General features: G+C 41.8%; 1 protein-coding gene across 3 annotated transcripts in view; it reads right to left on the bottom strand.

Moving 5' to 3' along the window:
* The window catches only part of PIAS1 (protein inhibitor of activated STAT 1), a 65,399-nt gene that overhangs the window by 19,074 nt on the left and 19,861 nt on the right, over positions 1-26,464 (bottom strand). For all 3 annotated transcript variants that reach the window (XM_083184381.1, XM_083184382.1, XM_083184383.1), the window contains exons 2-3: positions 18,841-19,285; positions 475-559 (exon numbers count right to left, since the gene is read on the bottom strand). In XM_083184381.1, the coding sequence (XP_083040507.1) occupies positions 475-559; positions 18,841-19,285 (530 nt within the window). The remainder of the gene's footprint in view (positions 1-474; positions 560-18,840; positions 19,286-26,464) is intronic.

The following is a 26,464-nucleotide window of genomic DNA, read 5'->3' as shown; positions in this document are numbered from 1 at the left end:
TCCTGGATATGTTAAAATCTACTTAAAGTATATTTACTTAATTTATTACACAGCATGTCCTGTTTACATATATGATCGAATGAGCCCAGCATTCATTTCTTATTTTTAAATTAAATATATTTCAAAAATAGCTTGCTCGATGCATGGGCTGTGAGAAGCAAAGTCTGCTTAGTAAGGGGAAAAAAAAAAATACAAAAAAAAGAATGCAAGAAGGAAATTTGACCCAAAGCCACAAAATAGTTAACTGGCAAAAAGATATGGCTGCGAGCAGTCCAGAATCGTTCACTTCAAACTCCTGCCAATACAACACTTAATTCACTATCAACCACAGATGTAACCCTAAGCTCCCCATCCAGCACACTGATTTCAATAGGCAGAGCACAGATGCCAAGTGAGAGGCGTGAGGAGGGGGGATGGGAGAGATGCCTGGAAGAGAACGGGAGGGCTGAGGGTGGGGGATGGGGAACAACTTACATTGAGCTGCTGATTTGCTGGACTTGTTGTGGTGTTAATGCAAACGCAAAGCATGTTTCTTGAAATCGCTGGTTGTTATCAGACGCTGCGGAACATAAAGGACAGTACATTAGATCACGGATATTAATAGTATTGTAACAATTAACCCCTGCTGCTCAAGGGACTTTTTTTTTTTTTTTTTTAACAATCTGACATCCACAACATGACCAAATTGCTAGAATAATCAGAACCGAAGATATTCGAAACAAAAAGAAGCATCTTGTAACTTTTAATAAAAATTTGTGTTAAACATAGACCTATTCTGTAACGTATAGCTGGTGCAACACGATGATATAATATTCGACAGTTTGTACATACAAAAAAAAAAAAAATACTGCATTGTTTAAAAATCACACCCCCTGGCAGGAAAAGATCTATACATGTATAGATTACAGCACAGCAGGAAGGAAGGGGGGATGGGGGCTATGATTGAAGCTTTCAAGTAGATCAATGGCTTAAAAAAAAAAAAATAAAAAAAAGGAAGGGGTAGAAGAGGTAAGCATCTTTAATTGAATAACAAGGGAACATGCAGTGTAACTACATGGGGTCAGTTTTAGCGGGACCCATAAGTTGGGTAGCGTAGCGTCATAACCTGGGGCCAATATGGAATGAGAAGACTCCTATTCAGAGAACAATGCATTCATACAAATATGCAGGCTATATGATCAGTTTGCTGTTGGCCATTTGTATTCATGTTGTTCGATAAGAGAATCAGAGACTGGGGGGTAGATGTATGAAGTGTATGAAGCAGTGATAAGGGAGAAGTGATAAAGTGCCTGGTACTTTATCCCCGGCCAATCAGCTTCTGACTGTTAAGTTACAGGCTGGGTTTAAATAGGAGCTGATTGGCCGGGGATAAATTACCAGGCACTGTATCACTGCTTCATAAATCTACCCCTGAAACCACAGAGCCCATATGTAGCAATGTATCACTAACAACTTTCTCTAATGTATCATTAGAGGTAACAAATTCCTCTAACCCTTACTATGTCCGTGGCAACACTTTCAGGGCCGCTCACTACCCACCCCTATTTTAGGCCGCAAAGACAGCTTGTCCATAAGAAAACAAAGTAGAGTGAAAATCCCCCACATGAGAAATATTTCCATGACTTTTACAGAGGTTGACAGGATATGCCACTCAAATAAATACACCCCCCACACAGCCAACAAAGGTCTTTGACTAAACAAAGCTTGCTTCCATAGCATTTATAGCGCTACACACAGATTTTAGGACCTTAGAAGTGAAAGTAAAATTATGCATATCAGTTTCCATGCATAAATTGCACAATGTACTATTTAAAATGCTCTCAAAATACATACACACCTCAAAATGTCTATAGTATACAATTAAAAAGTATCTTTATTAAGTTATAACAAATCCTTGAAACTTCTAGGATTGCATAAATAAGGTGTATCCAGCATTACAAAGCATGAGCATTAGCTGCACTGTTCTAGAATGTAAAATAAAACTTTATTAAAAACACTAAAGCTGGGTACACACTAGACGAAACTCATATGATGCAATGTCTCCAATTAATTCCCTTGAACTCCGACAAACTTTATAGTGCACATATACACTAAACCTGGGGTAGCCAACCCTAGTCCTCGAGAGCTACCAACAGTTCACATTTTCCAGACAACCTAGCTGCTGCACTCATTAATCACTGACACATTTTAAAAGATACAGCTACCCCTGCACTAAACCATTCATCAAAAAATATTGTTCAGTGGCCACATGCAGGAACATGCTGTAGAGCAGTGGTTCCCAACCCTGGTCCTCAAGTACCCCCAACAGTGCACATTTTCCAGGTCTCCACACAGAATCACAAGTGACATAATTAGCTCCACCTGTGGATCTTTTAAAATGTGTCTGAATAATGAGTGCATCTGCTGGGTGACTTGGAAAACGTGCACTGTTGGGGGTACTTGAGGACCAGTGTTGGGAACCACTACTGTAGATGATAGTCAGGATTTTACTGTGTGTACACACTGTACAATATCGTTAACAGTCTATCGTGCATATCGTCTAGTGCTGGGCTGGCCAAACCGCTCCTCAAAACCTACCAACAGCTCACATTCACCTTCTGGTGCACAGCTGTAGTCATTACTAACCAACATATTGAAACCTGCTGCATTCATTCCTAGTGGACACATTCTACAGATACACAGGTGTCCTGGAAAACTTGACTTGTTGGTTGAGCTTGAGGACCGGTTTTGCCACCCTCCCCAGTCTAGTGTATGAGCACTATTGGCACTCTCAGTCTGGGATTCCGACTGTCAGAACGTCCTGATCATTTGAATCCTGGGCGGTTATCTGTCCAGTCCGACAGCACAGTCAGTCTGAATTCGATGTTCCTGCTATTGAGTGTTGAAAATAGCTGATTGTTAAATTCACGGGTGTTTAACAATCTGCCGCAGTTTGACAAAACATACTTAAAAAATAAATAAATAATTCAGATAGGAGACCCTTCAGAGCTATCATTAACCCTTTAAGGCCCACACCACAAAAAAAGCAAAAAAATGTCTGTTAATATTATCCTCAGTAAATAAAACAAATGCAATCAATAGTTTTTTTAAAAGGAGACCCAACAGTTTGAGATATAGTCCTCTACCAAACGGTTGAAAAATCAGTATATAAAATTTTTTGGTGCAGACCTCAAAGGGTTAAAAACAAATTGAATAAGGGGGGGGGGGGGGGGGGGGCGTGACCTGGAGTGACTGAGGAGTGGACGTGCCTGCTGGCTCCCTAATTCTGAGCTGAATCTACTCGGGAGCCTCTCCTGCATCCCCGGAGGTGGATTACCCAGAACTTTTATCTGCTATTACCTATTTGCGGCTCGATATACCCTGTGGTGGGCCCTTCCATGCGGCTTACAGAGCTGCGCCATTAGCCACTGCTGGCCGCTGTGATGAGCGGGTGCGCTCCCTTACTTGATATCCGCCAGAGAAGAAAGCTGTTTCCCAGTGTTTGCCTGGGCTGCTGACCAACCCGAACTGGACCCTCCCGGCATTCTCCTGCCGTTTAGCCGTCTATCTCCGTGGTCCGGACCTGCCGCAGCCATCTTGGATCTTGCTGGCTCGGTGTCCCAGTGTGAAGACAGCACATTTGCTGCGGTGAGTCAGTCAGCTCTATCTAGAATAGTGCAAGCCTCCGGAAAGGTACTCCTGCTGCCATCTGTGTTACTTGTGCACCAGGCTTTATATTATTATTACTGTGCTGGACATTACCCTCTACGCTGATATTGCTACCTAACCTCTGGGCCAATCTACTGCATGTTGTGTTCTACAAGTATGGATGTCTCTCAGATACTCAAATATATTGAAGCCTCTACCCAGAGACTCCTCTGCAAACTTGGAGAATTACAGGTGGGAAAGTCTTCCCTTTACCCCTTACAGTGGTGCAGATGGAAATACTGATGTTACATCTGTCTGTTGCTATTCCGCGAACTCTTTACACCCTGAAATCAAGAAAATGGCAATGCCTCAGGTTTTATGTGGTGCTGTGCTCGGGAAGACTGGAGATGGAGCTATGCTTCCTGACTGTTACACTCCTGTTTCCCTTATGGACCCTATTGCTGGTTTTATGGAAACACCTTTCCTTTTACGCACCATTGAAGCATCTGATATCCGAGATGGGAAAACTGTATCTCCGTGTAACAGCCCTACAATTTGTAATGAGACTCTATACGATGGGAACTGGCTTATTTCTGTGGGGATCCCTGGTCTACTGGCCCTATGTCCATCCACAATTACATGCTGTGGAACATCCGCACTACTTCCAGGGATGCTACCTTTGTCTCTGCTGACCTCATCGACATCTCCACTTTGTCAATACGCAGGATGTTTAGATACTTATTCTGGATTGCATAGGAGTGGGACCAATACTGTTAATACTCCATATTGGAATTTTTGCAGGTGGCCAGATGGAAGATGCACTTCATTTATCTAATGGAAAGGCCTTTATTTTTTATTCTCTCCAAGTGTAACCGCTTTACACTACATTATGTCGCTTGACACGATTATATCCTGTTTTATGTATACTTAATACTATTTGTCTGCTAATATTATTTTATCCTGTTACTCTATATGACAGACTTTGTGCTTTTGTAAACCTGTACAGCATGTTGTTGACACCCTGATATTAGTGCTGTTTATTCTCTCAGTGTTGGCTATGCTGGGTCCTATGGTCTCCAAACGCGCTGGATTATTTTGGACTGGGTTTGCCATCCTACCTAGGCCCTGTTGGGATATACGGGGATGGCCGGACTGATATTTTATCTATTACTGTGGAAGCTTTGTTTCCATTCCTTCGGTTTGCTGCTAAAAATATTAACCTACTTTTTCTATACTAATTTGACCTAATATGGAATATTAGGTGATGATCTAATTATACATCCTCATGGCGGGAGAGCCAGCTACACCCTAGTCATGGGTCATTCGTATTTTGTTCCCATAGGTGGGTGGGTGGGTGGGTAGGGAACCTTTAGTTTTTGTAGTTTGTGAGGGGGGGGGGGGTATGTTTAGGGCTCCAGGTATACCTAAAGTTGGGGATAGGTCATACAGGGTGGGGGTTTTTTAGGGTGGTTTGTTTTCGAAGGTTAGGTTTTTTTTTTAAGGAGGGACGCCAATAGTGTTATTATAAGTGAATATGATTTATCTACTTGTTTAACCATATCTGGGCTTGTGATAGTTAGCTAATCATATAGGGTTTCTCCCATTATTTACTCCGCACCATTATACCCAAATGGCGCCTTTGGGTAGCTGCATAATTGCCTATATTGTGCTTGGAGTAATATGTATGCACCTATATGTCTATTCATACCATGTCATTATGCAGGCCCATCTGACCTTCATGTAGACGCAATATAATACATTACATTGATGGCATCCCATTTGTATACAACCTGTCCTATATACAATGCCCTTCTTAATTTTTTGTTTTGTACTGTACAGTATGTCTTTTTTGTGTTGGAAAAAACAATTAAAAAAAAAAAAAAAACACAAAATTGAATAGGAGTGCTGATGTTTCCACTGTTGGGAAATGTCAGCACAGAATGAATACACAACCCCCCCCCCATATCTTTAACGATTGGCGCTATTGCGGGTCCTCAGTCTTCTGAACATTCAGTCAAATGTCTCTCTCTTAGGTAGGCAATGACTACATGTTCTGAGCAGGGACTAGTTAGCTAAATCGTTCAGTGTATGCACTAGCTGGTTTGTCCAGGAGTTCAATAGCATAGCCTATAGTGTACACAACTTGTCTGCATGTACAGACAGGTGTTCCTTTACAATCAGCAGAAATGCTGAGTCAAAATGTAGTTAACGATACAGTTATTCCTAGAAGGCCAATCCAGGCCGAAACGCGTTGGAGGACAACCCACAGAGAGCAGCACTTAAACCAAAAGCCAGACCACCTACATGAGAGAATACCGGGAGAGAAGGACATCAACGTGCGGCATCCAGCAAAGACAAAAGGAGGCGCGCCTATCCGACAAGCGTGAGGAAGAAAGAGTGAAGCAAGACGGGGAGAGAAGCACAGCACACCGGGGACGAGAGGAGGTGAGTAACTGGGATTAGTCAGCAGGAAGACGCTCACCAGCCGACCCCTGCCCGTGACCCGTGTCAGACGCTCCACCCCACCGACTCAGACTCATAGGGTCAATGGCGAACAGGCGAAAACCTGATCAGCTGAGCCGGCTAGCGACGGAGGCACACGGAGCGCCCAGATCCCGGGAACTGCGCACCCTCACCCCGGCCACCTCCGCCAAAACGCCAGCCAGGACCAGTCCACCAGCACTCAAGCCGCAACCCGAAGCGCAAGCAAAGGTCATTCTGCAATACAGGCAAGCGGGACGCCGCACCTGTATCCACTGGTGGCCCAGCACCCCTAACCCGGAACCCTACCCGAGCAACCCCCCCTCTGGAATACCCACACCTGGAGATACCACCAACAGGACGCCGACCCGCCCCCACCCGGCACCCAGGCATCACACCCGGTGTGCAACCCCTTTTTGCCCAACCCCCCACATTGCCAACCAGTGACATTTCGTATATGTCATTACTGCCAGCGGACTATTGCATTATTGTTATTTTAAACAAGTTTTCTTTGCATTTGTATCTGTTATTTATATTTGCACCATTATAGTAAAAACTTTTGAATTACACCAATCTCCTCATCATTATACACCGTCTACACTCCACACCAAAGGGTGGAGCGCTACACCAAACATACCCTAAAGATACAGTTATTGTGCATATTCTTAACTATACGCATCTCACCGAGAGGGATCTGTAACAGTGTGAAAATCCTTCTAATAGCATTGTGACTTGTGCCCTTCTGATCTCCGACAGATTTATGTGCATAGCCCTAAAGGGCTGCAAAAAAACTAAATCTGACAGTCAGGAGGTACCATAAGTGTGGCATACAGTGGCCAGGGAACTGGAAGGTAATTGAACAGACCCCAAAACATAAAAAAAAAAAAAAAAAAAAAAAAAGAAGTGTATGATGAATACATAGCGAGCATAAGGTGCCTCCAGAATGGTTGGCCAAAACCAATGTGACCAACAGGTTCACAAATATTAATTTGCACCAAAATATCCTTTGCTTAAAGTTGCAGTTATGTGTGGGGGCACAAAATAGAAAATTTTGATTAACCATCTACTTCTCTATCGTGTAAACATTAATTTTCAGTAATTAGACAATTAAAGAATAGGAGAAAATATCAGTCCCCCCCCCCTGTGGTTACTAAATCCTGTCTCTAATGGGGGGGGGGGGGGGGGCATACCATGTTTCAGTATAGGTGTTACAACAACATATGGGTCACAATTCAATTAGTCACAAGTACCTTTCCTAGTGATCACAGGAGATTTTCATTACACATCTCATTCAAAGAAAAAGGCAAGCTGTGGGTACTGAAAACTAGGTGAAGTGCTTAATGAGAGGGAAAAGAATCCTGAGAAAGGCAGGTACAGCTATGTAGAAGAAAATTGATAAATGTTGAAGCTTAAAAAAAAAAAAAAAAAAAAAAAAAAAAAAGCTTTTCTTTCATATAGGTGTTTTAGCATTTTGGAGAACATTAAGCGGGCGGGGGGCGCGCTGTATGTCATGCAATAATGGCATGTGTACTGGCTATAATATTGGGGGGGGGGGGGGGGTGTAAGGCAGGGCTCAACAAACCCTGAGGGCCAAGTTGCCATGGTGATCAAATTCTGCTTCCTGGCGACCAGATTTGCAAGGAAGCAAATCACGCTGGGCAGAGTGGTGGAAAACTCCACCGGCTGTATCAGAGCAGGACCGCGGCACAGCTATTTCAAAGCTCATGATGCCTTATAAGCCAATCGGAGCTCGTGGTTCGGTAATTAATCAGGAGCGGCAGCTCCTGACTGGCTGTCTGACAACACATGCCCGCGAGCCGCCTTGAGTTTTGAAATAGCCGTACCACCAACCTGACCTGATACAGCAGAGTGAGTTATCGACCACTCTTCCTGTTTTTTTTACGTTACCGTGCATGGCAACGGTGGGGAGGGAAGAGGAGGGGAAATCCCCCCTTGGCAAAGAGCATGCAACCCATGGTAAGCATGAATTCCCCCATTGCAAATATCGGTAATCTGGATGTTTCAAAGTTCCCACTGCCCCGGCTGGAACGAAAGAGGCCAGGCACTGCAGAGTTAGAAGTAGTGGTAGCCGTGCCCGGAAGCTGTACCCTTACTCTGGCACCAAGCCTGGAGCAGTTCCTCAACCTGCAACAGGTGGGGCCTCTTGCCCATGAGCTCCCCTCCTCAAGCCAGCATCACCAACTGTGCCATCTTACACACACACACACAGCGCAAGAGAAGCAGCAGTTTTCCTTTCACATGTTTAGTGCAGTACTACAAGCCGCAACATCCACAACTGAATCAGGCCCAGAGTGTTTATTCTGCCACTGCAGGACACATCCCTTGTGTGTGATAAATACGCCCATAGACGAAGTTAGACACACACTCTGGGCAGAGCATGACACACCCTCTCAGCGGTACGTTGCATTCTTCTAGCATCAAAAATCTTTCTGAAACTAGTTTTCAAAAGTAGGCAAGTATGGCTGAAGCAGGCCCCTAATGCAGAATTCTGAAAAGCAAATACTTAAGGCTACTTGAGATTTTGTGATTAAAAAAACACTTGAAATCGCCAAAAAATAAAAAAAAAAAAGTAAAAAAAATAAAAAATTAAAAAAAAGGTGCAGCTCTGCTAGCTAGTGCTTGGGAGCTGTGCAAGCAACCAATCCGTTTCTACAGGTTCTTAGTGCTCCAAGGCCACAATCAAGCTATATACTCTTAGTATATTGATAGTCGAGCAATAAGACGCCAACTCCAGTTAGGGAATGGAAAGTTTGGCTCCAGGCCAGATATGCTTAGTCTCCATGGTAACCAGGCCACTGGCTTTTGTCCAGCTGGGCCTTAGAGTGTATTGCGTTTCATTGTTAAAAATGAAAAAAAAAAAGGTCACAAATATGATTATTCCATTACAGAGACGTTTTTTTCTTGGCAGTCTGGGCCTTGTTACAACTACATTAGATAAAATACTCTTACCTTGATACACTGACCAAACCAAAATAAATAAATAAAATAAAATCAAACAAACCAGAAAGAAACTGTTGCTAATTAAAAAGATAGGCTGCTGTTCTACGCAATAACAGTCAACTACACAGATTGCAAAAGATATTATGCAGCAAGTATGCCACTACAGAAAATTGCAATCTGTCTGCAAACAATTGTTTTATTGATCGCCACTCGCCTGGTTTAAATGTTACATCCATAAAAAGAACAATGGTTCAAAACGCAAAAAATAAAAATGAGACAATGTTTTAGCATTTTTCACAACTATGTTACCATGTTCTCAAAAAACATTCTCTGATGCCTGTAGACAGCATATATATTAATGGTTGCACCACTTACAGCATTAAGGACTTAGATTTCCACTTTAAATTAGGTTTTGCAATACCAATTATTTATACTTAAAACATGTCAATTTACATAAACGTACATATCTAAAGTAAAACGCTTTCATTTACTGGCAGATTGTGGATCCTAGGGTGTAACTTTATGTAACTATGGGGTAGACGTGGTATGAGCACATGTGCGCTGATATGGCTTCTCCCCCATGTATTCATGCAGTGACAGAGGTGCAATATGGCTATTTTAGCACTGCCATCCACAAAATTACACAGCATATTTGCATGCTATGTATTCTGACACCCCACTGTATAGAACTCACACGTGCCTAGTAGAGTTTGTCGTGGAGTAAGACACCACACGTAGTAGGCTTATGCACAGGGATTGCTGGAGTGGGCCGGTTACACTTCTCCACTTTGGCAACAGATGTTTCTACAGCTCAGTAAAGATCAGGTATAATACAGCTCCTCCATGTCTGGACGGATCCTACCGTGACTAGACATCAGATACTAGACTCCTAGTGCTGCCCAATGAAACCATGATCAGCAATGGAACCATGACATGAAAAAGGGATCTCCTAGGGGTAGGTTTACTAACGTGCCATTTTTGAGAAGTTGAGATGTTGCCCATAGCAACAAATTCTACTTATCTAGCACCTTCTGGAAGATAAATGAACAGAATCTGATTGGTTGATATTGGTAACATCTCTACTTTTGAACACCAACTTTTTACTGTAGAAGTTAGATTTTCTAAATAATGGTTACCAATATTTGAGAAGATTCCTACACAACTGAAAAATAAATCAATGGTTCACAACACTTGGATCAGTAGCTTTCCTACTTTTATGGACAACTTTTTTGTAACGATATTTAGCACTACCGTTTAACAACTTTTCTCTTTTGAACTGGAGCTCGTCACGAACCCACTGGTACTGAAGCAGACAGCCCTTTTCGGTTTTGATATGAACCGCTTTTCTGACGTCAACTGATGTGCTGGCGCGTGGACAGAAAATTTTGCCATCAAAACCACCATATTTTAGCAAAAAAATTGGGTAAAAAAACCCAAACCTTTGATTTTCAAATGTCATTAATTTTATGACTGGCAAATTTAATTGTTTTATGGGCAACTGCCACTAGAGCACACCTGCTGGCAGCAATTTAGTTGTGCTGCCATATGCCCCCCAATTACGTAGCCAAAATAAAAATAAAAATTATTTAGAAAGTCCCAAACTGCCCACTTTTTGTACTGTGGGCAGCATTTTAGTGACGTTTGGCGGTATAAACCAATTGACTTCTAAACAATTGCATACCAGCCTTTCTAAAGTGATGGTGGAAAAGGCAAACATTAAACAACTGAAATCCCACCCTTGTGGTTACATTAAGGTATTAAAAAAATAAATAAAATAAGTTCACACATTATGAAAAAATTCAGATTTGGGGGTGGGGGGGGGGGGGGATATTCAATCTCCGGCGAGCACCTCCCATCGGGCCCTATTCAATGCTGTCTTCCCCGACAGCATTGAGCAGGTATCTCGGCAGAACGAGCCCGACATCACTAGCTGTTGGGCTCGTTCTGCCGAGAACAGCCGGGAAGTGGCGAGCTGCCGGCTGCAGCTCGCCTCTTCCCGGCCGCAACTCGCGGCCACGCCCCCTTTTCGCTCCCCGGCAGGCCGGACATTGAATCCCGCCTGCGTGTTCTCGGTCGAGCTGACCGAGAACGGGACTGGGTCACGGTGGTCGAGCAAGCGCGACTGCCGTGACCCTGACATTGAATTGGTGTCCATTTAAATCTCTATTTGAATCTAAAAAGAATCCTGGATGGGTGGGGGAGGAGAAGACACACAAACTTCTTATTTTTGTTTAGGATGGATAGAGCAGGTCCATTGAGGTAAAAATAAATCTACAGTTTTTACAAAATAAAGCACTGACCAGCTCCTGTAGTGAAGGACACGAGGGGAGAATGCTTCTGAAAATTATCCCCAGATAAAGAATAGATCACAACTTTACGATTTATGGTATTAAGGAAGGAAGCGGGGGCTGACTACAATGTGCTTTGCAATAAAAAAAAAATTAAATAAAAATTTGGGCTTTTCAAAAAGGTTCTAACAGCAAAACCTAATCATGTTTACTGCAGCTTACAATCAAAAACACAATAGAATTGATAAATATGGAGTTTTTCATACTTTACACCCGTGGTTCTGAACCCTGGTCCATGAGTACAGTGTACATTTTCCAGGTCTCCACACAGAATCACAAGTGAACTAATTAAGCTCAAACTGTTCTTTTAAAATGACTGTTAATAATGAGTGTGCGCGCACCTGCCTGGTGACTTGGAAAACTTGCACTGTTCGGGGAGGATCAGGGCTGGGAACACCCCCCCCCCCCCCCCTTTTTTTTTTTTTTTTTTAAAGTAAGTTTAATAAGAACATTTTTTTTTGTAAAAGGTAAAAAAAAAAAAAAGATGGTGGGGTGGGGATTTTCAACTTTACAGACTTACAAAAAACAGTTGTATTCTTTGAAATGTACTGTACGTGGCAGGAGAAAGCCGTGCACCGCTTATTCAGTTAAATGCCCTATATCTGCTTCGTCAGATTAGATTGCGATGGAGTCCAGAAAAATTAAAGAATAGCAGCACAGGTACCAAAAAAAAAAAAAAAAAACAACAACTCACACGAGGATTAAATAAAGGGTGTGAGCTAACCAATGTGATATTTTCAAGGCATAATCTTCATTGTTCTACAACCATTAACTATGATTATGCCAGCTGACAGACAGCACTACATTATTTCCGGTGACACCCCACTGGGCATAGATCTTACTATTTGTGAACAGGAGGGAGTGCAAAGCCCTGGATCAAAATGAAACCCTACACAAAAGCCCAACCAGATGCACTGCATGTAATCTATGCACCACTACAAAGCCCTTGTAGACCACAGAAAAATCAGTGCAGCCACCAAATGTGTTAACGCAATCTGCAACCACACTTTCTACTAAAAACACAGGTTCTCAAACTTGGTCCTCAGGACCACGCAGTGTTTTCCAGGTCACCAGGATCTGCAAAATGTGGTGACAGTTGGTTATACAAAGCACACCTGCCGAGTGACAAGGAAAACTAGACCTGTTTGGGGACCTGAGAACAGAGCTTGAGGGCCACCTGTACTAACAAATCTTTATACCAACATATTTCAAGAAAAACAGGCTAAAAAGCATTGGGATATTGGGGAGGACTCTCATAAACATACAGCTCACAGAAGATGCTTGGACAGATCGCCTTGTCTTTCATTGTGCTCTAAATAGATGCCAACAGGTGGAAACCGTGAACAGGCTAGAAGGCCACTGATCAACAAGACCTGCCGTACAATGCTGGCAGGAACAGTCTATTACCAGCAGTAAAACTGCTCCCTACTGGATGGAAGACAAATGAGAAAATGCACTCATCTTGATGAACCCTTAACCTGGGCACACTAAGCAATATATACTGTAGTGAAATATTTGCTCTCAGCCTAATTGGAATGACTGATAGCCCATTTACTCCTGCGTGCCTTTCCTTGGCTCTTAAATCTGCCTGTATTGAAGACAGATTTGAAGAGCTCATTAATGAACACATGATCCTGTGGCCACTGAATGACCTATCGTTCATGTAAAATTTGTTCCAAATTTACCCATCAGGACATTTCACTCCGTGTGTACCCCAGATGTGGGTGCCTGCGGATGCTAGAGAGGTTGCCAGGTGTGATGAGCTGCATATCCACACATCAAAACTAGCGCTAAAGCTTGCCACCGTGGTATAGGTGTAATGAAGGGAGGAGTAAATGGTTGTTATGATCTTAATGACATTGCTCAATGTGTACCCAGGATTCATTAGACATCTTCCCAGTGTGTGTAGCCAGATTTAAATGCAGCTACAGTACACATCTATGTACATACAATGCTGCCTATCTCCAAGTGCTGAAATGGATTTGTGGCTGGTATCTCTTACTAGAGGCTGTGTTAGTCATACATTTTGTAAAGCCAAACTCTACCTAGTTACCTATAGTAGTTTTCGCATGCACCAGCGTTAAAGAGACTGCTTACTTTGTAAAATAATGAAGAAAAATAAAATCTATGGGAAAGGGAAGCAAATAAACTTGGATTAGCAAGTTTTTTTTTGTTTTTTAATTTAGCTGGATTTCATAGCTATTTACACAGTAACACGTAGTGCAACAACATTGTTAACGGCATTAATAAAATAAAAATATGAATATGGAGAAATACACATTTTAAGCCAACACTTGTAAAGACAATAGTGTAACATATGATAAATTATTGTACTTTACCTATATTGATGCTGTTGACAGTGTTGTTGCAGAGCTGGTTTCTGTGTAAGAAAAGCATGGTGAAATCACCAGGTATTTCCCCTTATCACCCACCATTTCTGCCTTGTGTTACTGCATTTTGTTGAGGGACAAGACACGATTTCAAAATAAAATAAAGAAAAATAAGGAGTTTCATTGAGGCTAGTCAAACCACTCTCCCACCCCTACTCAGGATCACCTCTTACTTGGAGATCCCCAATGTAGGTATGCTGCGTGCTGCAGGTATTACAGCCCTCAGTGCTCCTCAGACCTATATGATGGAATTATTTTTTGGCATTTTCTAACTTAAAAAAAAAAAAGTGTATAGAATTTAAGTTTTCAGTAACACGAGGTCCTGTGGGTCTGGATTTTGAACTTCAGTTGTAGAGAAAAACAATTTGAAAATCAACATGCAATAAAAAAAAAATACACAGAAAAACACCAAACATTCCTCTATGTCCATATGATTAAATAAATGGGAGTAGTTCGAAATAAGGAAATATCTGCTGTTCTTGACAGAACTCAATTTCTTCTAGGGCTCTAAGGGTCACACAACTCTTACACTTTCCAATACGGTTCAGAATCACAACACTGTGCAACATAGAATTTGATGGCAAATCGGAACCACATAGGCCATCCAGTCTGCCCTTTAGGGATTTTAACATTTATATAGTGCTGGGACTCAAAAATATCATTTTTTTCTGGGTTTGTTATCAAATTGCTGATTGTGGGAGTAAATGACAAATTTGGAGAATAGTTGGTCTAGTCTAGCGTATGGCCAGCATAATGTCCTTGCACTTGGGAGCAAACCCAGTAAGCATGGGAAGATACAACAATGGGCAGATTTTAAACTTGTGGCTTCAAAAAAGGCTGTGAGAATTAATGCTAGCCACTATGTTAATAAAGCCTTTCGTACAAACCACAACAAATATAATAATAAAAAAAAAGTGCATCTACAGCCATGGCGTGCGTGCACACGCACACACACACACACACACACTAGGTTAAGCCCACTCGCAGCAAAGGCTTTAAAAAGCTAGTCTGCTACCTTGTGATTGCTTCTGTGCATGTGCGAGAGAAAGATTAAGTTTCACACGCTGCCAACGGATGGCAGAGACAGACAGAAAGGGATGGCAGAGACTGACCAAAAGTGACAAGGTAAGAGAAATGCTTGGCTTGCAGTTTGCTGGTAAACCTTTTCTTAATCACTAGATCCTTTTCTGTGAAAAGTGTCTAAGTGTCTCCACTCCAGTCTAGTCTTTACAATGCCATACCCATATGACAAAATGTGTTGGTATGTGTTCCAAGTAGTTGATGCTAAAATTATTATCGTTAAATAGGGAGGGTACACAGAATTCTGAAAGGATAATAAATGAAGCGGTTTTGGTGAGCAAATCAGAATATAAAAAAAAAAAAAATGGTCATTCAAAAATGCATATTATACTAAGAAAAGGAAAAAAGCCATCACAACTGCAAAAGGAGGAGGAGGACAGGTATATCAGAGTACCGTTACAGGATATTTCACAGTAGCCTCCTGTCTGGATCTTAAGAGTCCCTCTGATTTGCTTAAGCGGTTGTCTTGGATACAAAGAATACCCCTCCCCCAGCACTAGCACCAGCCATGGATAAGCTCAGCTGTCACATTATCTGTGCTGGAATGTTCTATCTTTACCATGTCCACAGGAGTGTTACACTATTGGTGCTTTGGGAATAGATGAAGATTGGTTATTGTGTGCAATCCTGAGGCTTCTATCTTTGCACATTAGAAGGGAACTCAAAGAAAAAAAAAAATAAAGCAGGAAAAAGAAAAATTCAGAATCCACTCACAAATAGGAGGCTGGCTCTAATGCTGCCCATAAACTTGTGAGATATTGCATGCAATCATTCGATTTCAACCACGTCTGGTCGATAAATTATTGTATGCATTTTTAAGGGAACATTCGACGCAATGCGTCGGCACGCCGGTCGAATGTCGGGTCTCAAGATCTTATGTGTTGCACATAATATCTATCGAATTGCAGGAGCGATCGCATTTAACCACGTGCGATGCTCAAATGCAATCCGCAGGTGGGGTTGGAGGGAACGCGTGGGGATGGGGAGAGGGGGCCGGATGGCATGCGACATCGGGTGCTGCAAAGGGGGCACTTTAGCACCACATGATGCGATCGGGTTCGATGGACATCGCACATATGTATGGGCGGCATAAGCGTGTACATATCAATCATATTATTGCCACAATGTGGACAGCAAGCACTAACGGGGCATACACGTGTAGTGATCTGTGCTAAAAGATTTTGCTAAGCTACTTAGGAGTAGGAGATTTCCATGTGTCCAGATTGTGTAAAAAAATAGCACAAAAATCGCTCTGTTTATGCCCCTTAAGATAGAGGGAAAGCACATCCTAGTGCCAATTTCTGTAACTATTGGCCTTATTCTAGCTCACTCTGACAAAATCCTTCTTAGATGGACAAAACCATGTGCACTGCAGGTGGGGCAGATGTTACTTGTGCAGAGAGAGTTAGATTTCGGTGGGGTTTTACTTCAAAGTGAGATCTATATTGCAGTGTAAAAATAAAGCAGTCAGTATTTACCCTGCACAGAAACAAAATAACTCACCCAAATCTAATTCTCTCTGCACATTTTACATCTGTCCCACCTGCAGTGCACATAGTTTTGTCCATCTAAGGATTGTCAGAAAGAGTGAACTAGAATAAGGCCCTATGCAAGGAAACTACTCAAAGTAAAATCAGCTTTATGAAAGGAACCAGTCTAGTTTTCTTAGGTGCATGAACCAGTCAGCAGTTCGTAATCTAGTAACCAGCCATCTGGTCAGGTAACTTGTATCGGCAAGAACATCAAACTCAAAATACAGAAATATCCATCTCCCACTGCACATTGGTACCAGTTCAACAAAAAAAAAAAAAAAAACTAAGCCAAGTTTGCACCTTTAAGTGCTACATTTAAATCCAAAGCAATATTATGCATACAAACACTTGTGAAAAAAAATAAAAAATAAATAACTAACTGATGTATGAGAAATGGACAATCAATATATTGGGTAAAGTCACATTAACTGCAGTTTAATCCACTTCCCTGGGTAAAGAGTCAGAAACAAAGATTACAGACCTGCAACCAGCCCTGAAGAAGCAGTTCATGTTAAAAAAAAAAAAAAAAACAACAACATACAAATGAATGGGAAGCCACTGATTGGCTCTCAGCCAACATCTGGCTGCCCAGTCATTTGTATGGGGTTTTTTTGTTTGTTTTTTTAAGTGCGCCTGCTTTCCATGTCCACTTCCCTGGTTCCCTCGCAGGCTCGCTGCATCCCCCCATCCAACTCCGGGATGCGCACAAGATTAATTAAATCTTATGTGCAGCCTGTCCGACCTCCCAACTGGATCCAATGTGCATGGGAACATGCATTGGGTAGGACAGGATGTCAAATGCATGAGATGTGGTCCGATCTGTCAAAATCGGGTCAGAACAGACCAAATCTCATTAGTGTATGGGGGCCAAGATGATGCGGGAATGCGCATCAGTGCTCAACAAAAAGCAGCTCAAAATGGTAAAAGTGAGCTAGCTGCTTTCAGCTCAAAACTCGCTCAGTGAGAATGGGACTTAATACTTACATTACACCTGATCAGGACTGACCAAAATAGAGTTGTACAGGTAGGTTGAGAGGACTTACTAGTACCTCACACCACTTTTTCAAATTTAGATAAAGTAAACCCGTTGCTGGATACAGTGTTATATGATCTGCCCAATCTTTCTGGTTGGAACATTTATTTATTAGTTTCTTATACAGTGCAGCAGGTTCCGTTGCACTTTACAATTCTTAATAAGGATAAAACAAACTGGCTTGTTACAGACGACAAGTCAGTAGAATGATAAGAGGTCCATGTTCGCAAGATTACAATCTATAGCACTATTCTGGTAATGTATGGAAACCTGCGACAATTGACTATTTGCTCCCAAACACACAAAAAAAAAAAAATAGCCATACTGACAAATTGCTTAAACACATTTAATATAACCAGATGACTTTTGCCCATTTTCCAGCTTTTGGGAGTGAATGGTTGATCATTTGCTCTCATACATTTCTAGATTTTTGCTCCAAACACAAAGATTAGACAATCAATGTGTATCCAGCTGGGCAGTTCATATTTTCAAGGTCACCTGTGGATTTGTAATTGTGACAGTTGGTGAAACAGGGTTCATGTCTTTGAGGACAGTTTGAGATCCACTGACCCAACTTTATTGTAGTTTTAAATACTTGCGGGTGTCTGTCTGGTATCCGGTCATTAAGTCAACATGCATTGGGTCAACTACTGGAGGTAGACCGGGTTGAAAGTTCGACACAAGCATGTATAAAACACTCTAAAAAAAGGGATAAAGTGGAGAGTGATAATGGTTAATCAGCTCCTGAAATTTTTAACACACAGCTGTTTGGTCATGATCACTTCACTTTTCGAAGCTTAGTACATCTGGCCCGTTAATGTGTATACCTCAAGATACCACATTGCAAAATACGGAATAATCAGCTATCCAAAATACTTCTGGTCCTGAGCATTATGGATAAGGGATACTTTCATAGTAGAATTCAGGAGCGACTGAAAACCTCCACGCCTACCAGTGTCAAAAGTTATTTGGTTACTGCCATGGAAAACCGTAGTTCAGTTACCCCTCTCTCCTGCTGTCCCAGCTGAGCAGTATATTGGACACTTCTCATACTTCAAACAAAAGTCCAAAACACCATCTTTGTTTCCTCCCCAAACTAAGTAGATTAGTTGAAATTGGAATGCAACCTAGTTAAAATGCACAGAGTAACCATGTAGAAATACACTGTGTGGACTAGTATAGTCACACACCATTGCCCATTTGGTCTGTTGTGGCTAGCTGGTGCCATCTCAACTTTCGCTTGTCTGAACAAAAACAGAACCAAAAAAAAAAAAAAAAAAAACGGTTTAAAAAAAACATTTCAGCTTTTAAATAGTTCTATATAAACATTGGTTATCAGTGAACAACACAATCTCCAGTGCTATAAAACGAAGAGGAGCAACTCTTACCTAAACTTGTGGGTTTGATGAGTTCATCCAGCAGGTCGTAGAAGGGCAGTTTCTGCAGCTTGATGTCTGGATGGACAGGATGTAGGTTAGATGTGAGGTGTGGGAGATCCAGTTCATGTTTGGGCCCAAGAAGGGAGACTGGAAGTAATGGGGAGGAGGCGGGGTGGCTGTCATATGGAAGCTGAGGAATGGAGGATGGTGAGAGGTTGGCTGGCATGGTGCTTGAGTGCACACTAGGTAGAGAGAAGTCTGCGGGTGTTAGAATTTTCAACGGAAACCTCCGCCTGTACAATTCCTTGATTTTCATTTGTACAGCTGGACTACAGCCTGCTTTTAACAAGTGCAGGGCTTTGGTCAAGAGTTCGTGTTTGCGACCGTGTTTGTTGCGTCCGGCGTATCCTAGAAGTACTTGCAGCTCAGAAACACGAAGGCTCATAACCATTTGCTAAACACAAACAAAAAACAAAAGGGGAAAAAAAAATTATGTTAATGAGATATGAAATGAAATCCCACAATGGCCAATAGAAATTAGCCATGGTTCTTACCATGAGCTATTCAATTACTGTCCACATCTAACCCAGAGGGTGCAATTAATGCAGATTACTGTATTACTCCTGAGTAAACAGAAGTTAGAATTAAATTAGTGCTCTGGGTGCTAATCATGACATAATGGGGCAATTTCAGGGTATTTTCTAAGCCAGTGGTTCCCAACCCTGGTCCTCAAGTACCCCCAACAGTGCACGTTTTCCAGGTCTCCACACAGAATCACAGGCAAAATAATTAGCTCCACCTGTGATCTTTTAAAATGTGTCTGAATAATGAGTGAACTTCACAGGTGACCTGGAAAACATGCACTGTTGGGGGTACTTGAGGACCAGGGTTGGGAACCACTGTTCTAAGCAATCTTAACTAGATCGTTTAGAAAATGCCCCTACATTGCTCTGTATCAGCCATAGCAATGTGCATGGCCGCACATCACAACCGCCCAGCGATCAACATGCTGGGTAAAACAAGTAATCGCCGTTCTGGGCCAGTCTTCTCACTGGAGAACAATGACCCCAACAGAACACTCAGCGCTGACACACAGCGGTGTGCCAAGCGATCTAGCACTGCTCAAGAAATCTCCCAGTGTGTGGGCCCCGTCACTGCGGGCAGTAATTGCATAGCTCCAGGCACTTAACCAGCACATTTACTGTGGAAGAAAAAGCAAATAGTTTAAAGCATTTAACACCGCAGATAATAAAATCACCTCTATAGAAAGGATTTGGAAAAATTGAACATGCGCCCGGTTATCCTTCCATATTAAGAAGATAGAGATCACTAAATGTGTCCACTTCCAACATACCCCATTAGCTTTTCAATAGGATGCTGGAAGATCAAAAAATAAAAAAGGTTTGACCCAATTTTCTCATAGTTAGCCAAATTGTAATCCATTCTGCCCAAATAGAGAAAAATAAAAAAAAACACTGCCAGTAGAAGCAAGCAAAAATAAAAGTAGATGCCCATAAATACCACACCCCAGATAAGACATTCTTTTGGGATCAGAATTTACAGAGCTTTGACTTGGATGGCTCGCTCTATGAAGTACAGTAGGACCAGATTACCAGCTATACTTAACATTCAAAGTATTTTGTGGTTAAGTGGGTGCCACACTTCCATCCGTTCTGTAACATACATATATAGCGTACGTACACACACAGTAACGTAACAGAGTGCGTATGACATGCAATTAAAAGGAAATGCAATTTTCCAAGAGTCAACAGCAAGGGTTAGCGATCACCAACAAACTCAGGAGGTGCCCCAGTCACTCCCTTTAAGAAGCTGCACAGGGCCCAGCGAACAACATTTCAAGTCAGCCACATATAGAGGATACAGTGAAGATGTGCAGATATATGGATTGCCACTACCTGAACCCATGCAAACACTGTTGAAGGGAATCGGATTAATATTGCACTACAGCCATGTACTGTAATACAGAAGCTTACATCTGACATTTTTTTTTACTTTAAGTAAACCAGAAGCAAGAAGAATGGTTAAAATATAGTATAGCCTACTTTATATTTAAAACATGCATTTTATAAAAAGTTGTACTGGCCTATCTGTGTGATGCTACCTAGTAAAACTACACCCTCCCATGAATGCTCCCTACAAGCCAGTGCGACACTTGCCAAACTCAAATGTATAGCAGTGAGGTTAATTTCCAATCATATGAATAAGTGTATGGGGGAGGGGTAAAGACAGCTGTGCATGGAAGGAAAGGGCTGCCTCCATATACAGAAGGGTGCAGTGCTGTAATTACTGAGCTGCTGGGGACTAAACAGACAATGCAGCACAAAAAAAAAAAAAAAACACACACCCTAAACTTGTGTTGTTACTTTTTGGTGCTTAAAAACTCAAACCACCACAACCACACACACAGTGGGGTGTATTTAATGCTGCTGGCGAGCTGTGACAGCAAGCAACACTACCTACTCACTGTCACAGCGGGGTCACTATTCAACTAACCCCCTGCACACGCAGCTTCCCCCTCGCTAAAACAGAGAGGCCGCTGTATTTAGCGGAGAGCCTCACTGTCCTCTGATAGCGAGGTTTCCCCCAAGAACATTGAAATGGGTGAGTGGCCGCCAAGGTGGTTAAACAGCGAGGATTGTTTGTTTTCGACAATCCCCGACATTTAACCCCCTCGCCGGTTGCATTACACCCCAGTGAAACATTGGGTAATGGCCAATTTTGACTGGATACACCTGGAGATTTTGACTAATGATAGTTTATCTAATCCAAATTGCCTTGTCTGCACAGTCTCTGTATGCTAGGAGATACTGACTCAAGTCTAAAAATGCACATAAAGTTACACATGCTTGCTGAGAATGACAAAGCAGCTGCATGCTCACTTATCACCACCATGCCTTACTAGAGAAATTATAAAACAAATCTTTGAAACCCTTAAGTGTCAATGGGCCAAATAAATTCAGTATTACAATGGCTGCAAGCCCCAAAGCAAATGTCCAAGATACAAACTTGCTTGAGGATTTCCTAGAAAACCCCCATTACAGCTAGAACTGCTAGTGCCAAGCTGTAACTTGGCAGAATTAGGTTACCCAGCAAAGCCCCTTTAGGCACAGTGCTATGGTTTCACTGTTACATGCACACAATTACCTGTTCACAAAATGGAACCGCATAACTTGGGACAGGCACACGTACAACAGGCTAAAACAAAACTGTACATGGTGAGCCTGCTTTAAATGCTGGGAAACATGAATATAGTGCAGAAACAAACTGGTTATGTATCTTTCCTGTCTCGATTAGATAAGGACACAAGGGAGGGGTCGGTAAAGGCAGATCAACTTTATTAATGATGATGAATACCATTCACGCCTTTCTCCTTACATCTAGTCAAGGTTTCTTGGTGTGCGGATTTAGTCCTCTGTACTTAACAGAGCAGTTTGTAAAGTTCTTGCTGCAATAAAATGTATAAAAGCACTGATGTATAAAAGCACTGATGTATAAAAGCACTGATGTTCACACAAGCAGCTATGCAGATGGCACATCCTTGACTTTCTACAACTATTTGCATTAACTGATTTAATCTATTGCCAATACTATCTGGAGTTTGATGCCTTTATGGCTTCTTAATCCCCCAGTAACTGGGGTGCAGTAGTTATTAAGCTGGATGAAATAACTCATTACTTCATCAAATCATTTGCATAATATTATGTAGGCCATACAGCATGAATATTGATGACAATGGGAGCCCATGTGCTGGGCGCTGGTTTTGTTGCCTGGCAACAGATATGGTTCATCCTGCACACCTAGATATAGTTCTTGAGCAATTATTTCAAGGCCGCATTAATTATTTAATAGAGCGTACAGTCTTACATGCATGACCTATTAAGAGCCATGTGATAACTTTAAACATACGTGGATCAATTAAAAAAACACAAGTGAAAATTTTGGCCGGAGGTTGCTTGAAGAAAAAAAACAAAAAAAAAAACACCAGAAAATACACTTTTTACTGTGAATCTAGCCATCTATAACCAAATGGGTGTCTGAGAGCCTGCAAAATACTCAAGGAGAGTGTCGATTACTCATTCAGCGAGAATTTCTTCCTATTGAGCCATTTTCAAGTTTGGAAACAGGAAGATGTCGCTGCGGGTCAAACCCAGAGGCTAGGGTTGATGGGGCAGCATGGACAACATTACTGCCTTTCAGCACGGAGGTCATGGGTTAAATTTGCACAATGGCCGTAACTGTGTGGAGTTTGTATATTCTCCCCATGGTTGTTTGAGTTTCTACTTGGGTATTCCGGTTGCCTTCAATAATCACAAACATACTGGTAGGTTAATGGTCTTACACCAGTGGTTCCAAAACTTTTTTTAAATCACGGTGCCCCTGAGTACCAGAATTTTTTTTCACCGCACCCCTGGACCAAAAGTTATATATAGTAAATATAATAGTGTTCACCCTAGCCTGTTTTAGCGGGGTGCCCTGCTAAAAGCCTGCTGCCTGTCAGTGACCTCTTTCATGCCACCGGGCCCACCCCCCCTTGTCTGGAAATGGAGAGGGAGGACACATATGAATTGCGATTCCTGATCTCCCATCACTTCTCACAGGAGAACAAAACCAATTGAAGCTACAAACTTTATTATACACTGTTAGGCTATAGGAGAACCACCTCTACACTAGTGTACAACATTCTAAAATTTAGGAAGCTCTAAAATTGCCATGCCAAAATTGGGATTCTAAAAGCCTTTGTCTCTTGAGTGACGTCTCAATTACATATGGTTTGACACAGGATGTAGATACCTGAAGATCCGATAGTGGTATAATATCGGCATGTAGTGCGGTAGCGTGCAAGAGCTAGGGGACTCAAAAAAGGATAGTTAAGGTAGAGCCAAAGTCTTTTTAATTTAAAGATTTTACAAAAATCGGACATCTATCTAATAACGAATATTGTAACCATAGCTTGTATAAGCTCATGTCAAGGTTATTGCAAACTGAAGCATATGCCCAAATACTATATTTTTTTTCTAAAAATGAAAGTGCAATTCCTAAAACGTGATTATAGTATATATGTAATCGTATCTACTGAACATATGTATATGAATTCCTCTTTTTTAAAAGTATAAAAAAAGTCACCTCCAAAAGTTCTGTTTTTGTGTATTTTTTTTAATTAAATTCCTAAAACCACTAACTCCTGGCTATAGGTCAGAAAGGAAGAATTGGATCTTAAAGATAAAGAACTGTTTCTGCACAAATCTTAGCAGCTGTAAGCATAAGAAACTTCTCAAAAGAGAAGAAACTTCTCCCATTGGCCATTTATGGATTTTGAAACTGGATCTGACCTACTACAAGACCTAAATAAAATTATAGATTTTAGTCACTGGACTAAAGAACCAGAGAAACAATCCAGCTAGGTGATTGTATGTATGTAGGGGCCCACTTAAGAACATCCGCCTTGGAGGTGAGGTTTAAGTCCAGATACATTACTGCCTATTATTTATATACAGTTGCCAAGTGGTAAACATTGATGGTAATTACCGTTATGTAATCAGGTGAATTATCCAGCAAATAAACAATTGAGTTAATTCTCTTGCTTAAAAGCGTACAGTTTCTAGCGACTGTTAAAATGTGCTGTATATTTTTAAAGGGGGAGCAAAAATTACCACAGATTTAGAAGTGAACAAATGTGATCCAGACACGAAGATGAGATACTTGTGATTGGCTGAGGAGTTAAAATGCTTTAAGCTGAAAATGTTTATTCATTGGTTGATTCATCCCACCTGGAATCTTGCATCAGAGAATGAAGACTACCCTAACACAATCCCAGGACTAGCGCATGTCGGAATGGCTCTACCCTTGATTTTAGTCTACTAAAATCCTGGGTCCTGCGCACCTGCAATGGACCCAGGATTTATAAAAAAAAAAAAACACACACACCACACATTCTGTACAAATCCGGGTAGTAGGTCTCAAAGGGGTGTAACACCAACCAACTAGTTAGAAGAAAGTTGGTTTGTAGTGTATGGCCAGCATATGCCATTTTTAATGTCTGGAAGACTATCTTAGAATCTGTTGAAAGGGGGGAGGGGGGGGAAGACTGCACACAATAAGCCACACAGTAACGCAAGCCGAACATTTCCCAGAGAATTCAAAGTCCCTACTGGACAAACACCTACTTCTTCTGGTCCTTGAAGCTTGTAGAGGAACCACAGCTACGTGTGAATAGGAAATGGTCAGCAATTGTTTGCCTCCTGGGGCTAAATAGCCCATTATTACAATTGTCTTGTTCCACATCTAAATGCCCTGAATGACCAAGCATAAAAACACTGAAAACCCTTAGTGTCCGATTTTGCTCACAACCTTAACATTCTAAGGAGGCGATACAAATAGTGCCTGTGCCACACAGATTTGCCAAAATACTTCTTTGGGTAGCTGCCTGCATGCCGTAGCATAAATAAAGACTGGAAAACGTGATCGAGAACTAGAAAGCAGATAAGCGGAGAACCATAAAATTAGCCACAGGCTTAACTCTCTGTGTAAACAAATGGAACACACACACACACACACACACACACACACACACACACACACGCAATGGGAAACAATCAATGTAATGCAATGGGTACAAAATGTATGCTAGATTCTGAGCTAATTAGACAAGACATTGCCAATGGATAATACAGCTATTTCTAATCCATTTGTAGTTATAAATGAAAAGCGCTGTCAATATTCCAGTAGTGGGTGTCAGTGAATTCACCTACAGTAGGTACATGATGCTATAGAAAGTTACAGAATTAAAAAAGCATCTACAGGCCTCTGCCACTATGATGAATGTTAATGTTCAGGAGACTGCCATCAAAATATACTTAGCAAGCACAGCTTAAAAGCAGAAGTCGCACAAGTGCCTCGTCAATAATTAACCAATCACAGAATACTTTAGTTTTCAAAATTGCACCTGAATAAGTCAGACTTTTGAAACCATGTCCTCTGACAGAAGAGACCAAAATTGATTTGTAAATGTAATTTCAATTTAACATAGCCCAAAAAAAAAAAAACCCAGACCTGGGACAGCAGCCAATAGCTGCAATAAAATGACTGCATGTAGTAGGATACCCCGCCCTGAACGTCATAAAAAATGGCAAGTATGCCATAAGTAATGACCACTTGGGTTTTGTAAAGACTAACACCTTACTGAATACACCTTCATTATACACGAGTATGTGTAGCCACCCAACCAATAAGCTGGATGGAGGTTGGCTACCCCTGTTCTACCCCATTTATACCAGAGTCTCAACCCGGTTATTGCAGCACCACTCCAGGGCGGAGCTTGGTGTAAATGGGGCCAAAAGAATATCCAGGGTCCTGTTACCCTGTAATCCAACCCTGCAAATGCTCAGGGTCGCACACAGGGCATATCCGGAGTCAGGGGCTGTGTAAAACAGGTAACTCGGGTCATCCAACCCAGGACTCTTTCCACCAGTGTCCTGCGGTAAGTCTGGAGGTTGGGTAGGGGCAGCGTAGAGCCTCTGCTGCTGTACTATGTAGACAGCAGCAGAGCTGAAATGCAGGTGCCACTTTTTGTTCACTCCGGAGCAACAATTGAATAGCGGCAGACAAAGATTTT

Source organism: Crinia signifera, chromosome 4 (genome assembly GCF_055691185.1).
Source record: "Crinia signifera chromosome 4, ASM5569118v1, whole genome shotgun sequence".
In the NCBI taxonomy this organism is placed as follows: Eukaryota; Metazoa; Chordata; class Amphibia; order Anura; family Myobatrachidae; genus Crinia; species Crinia signifera.
Note: the sequence above shows the minus strand (reverse complement) of the source record. Positions and strands in the feature narration are given on the sequence as shown.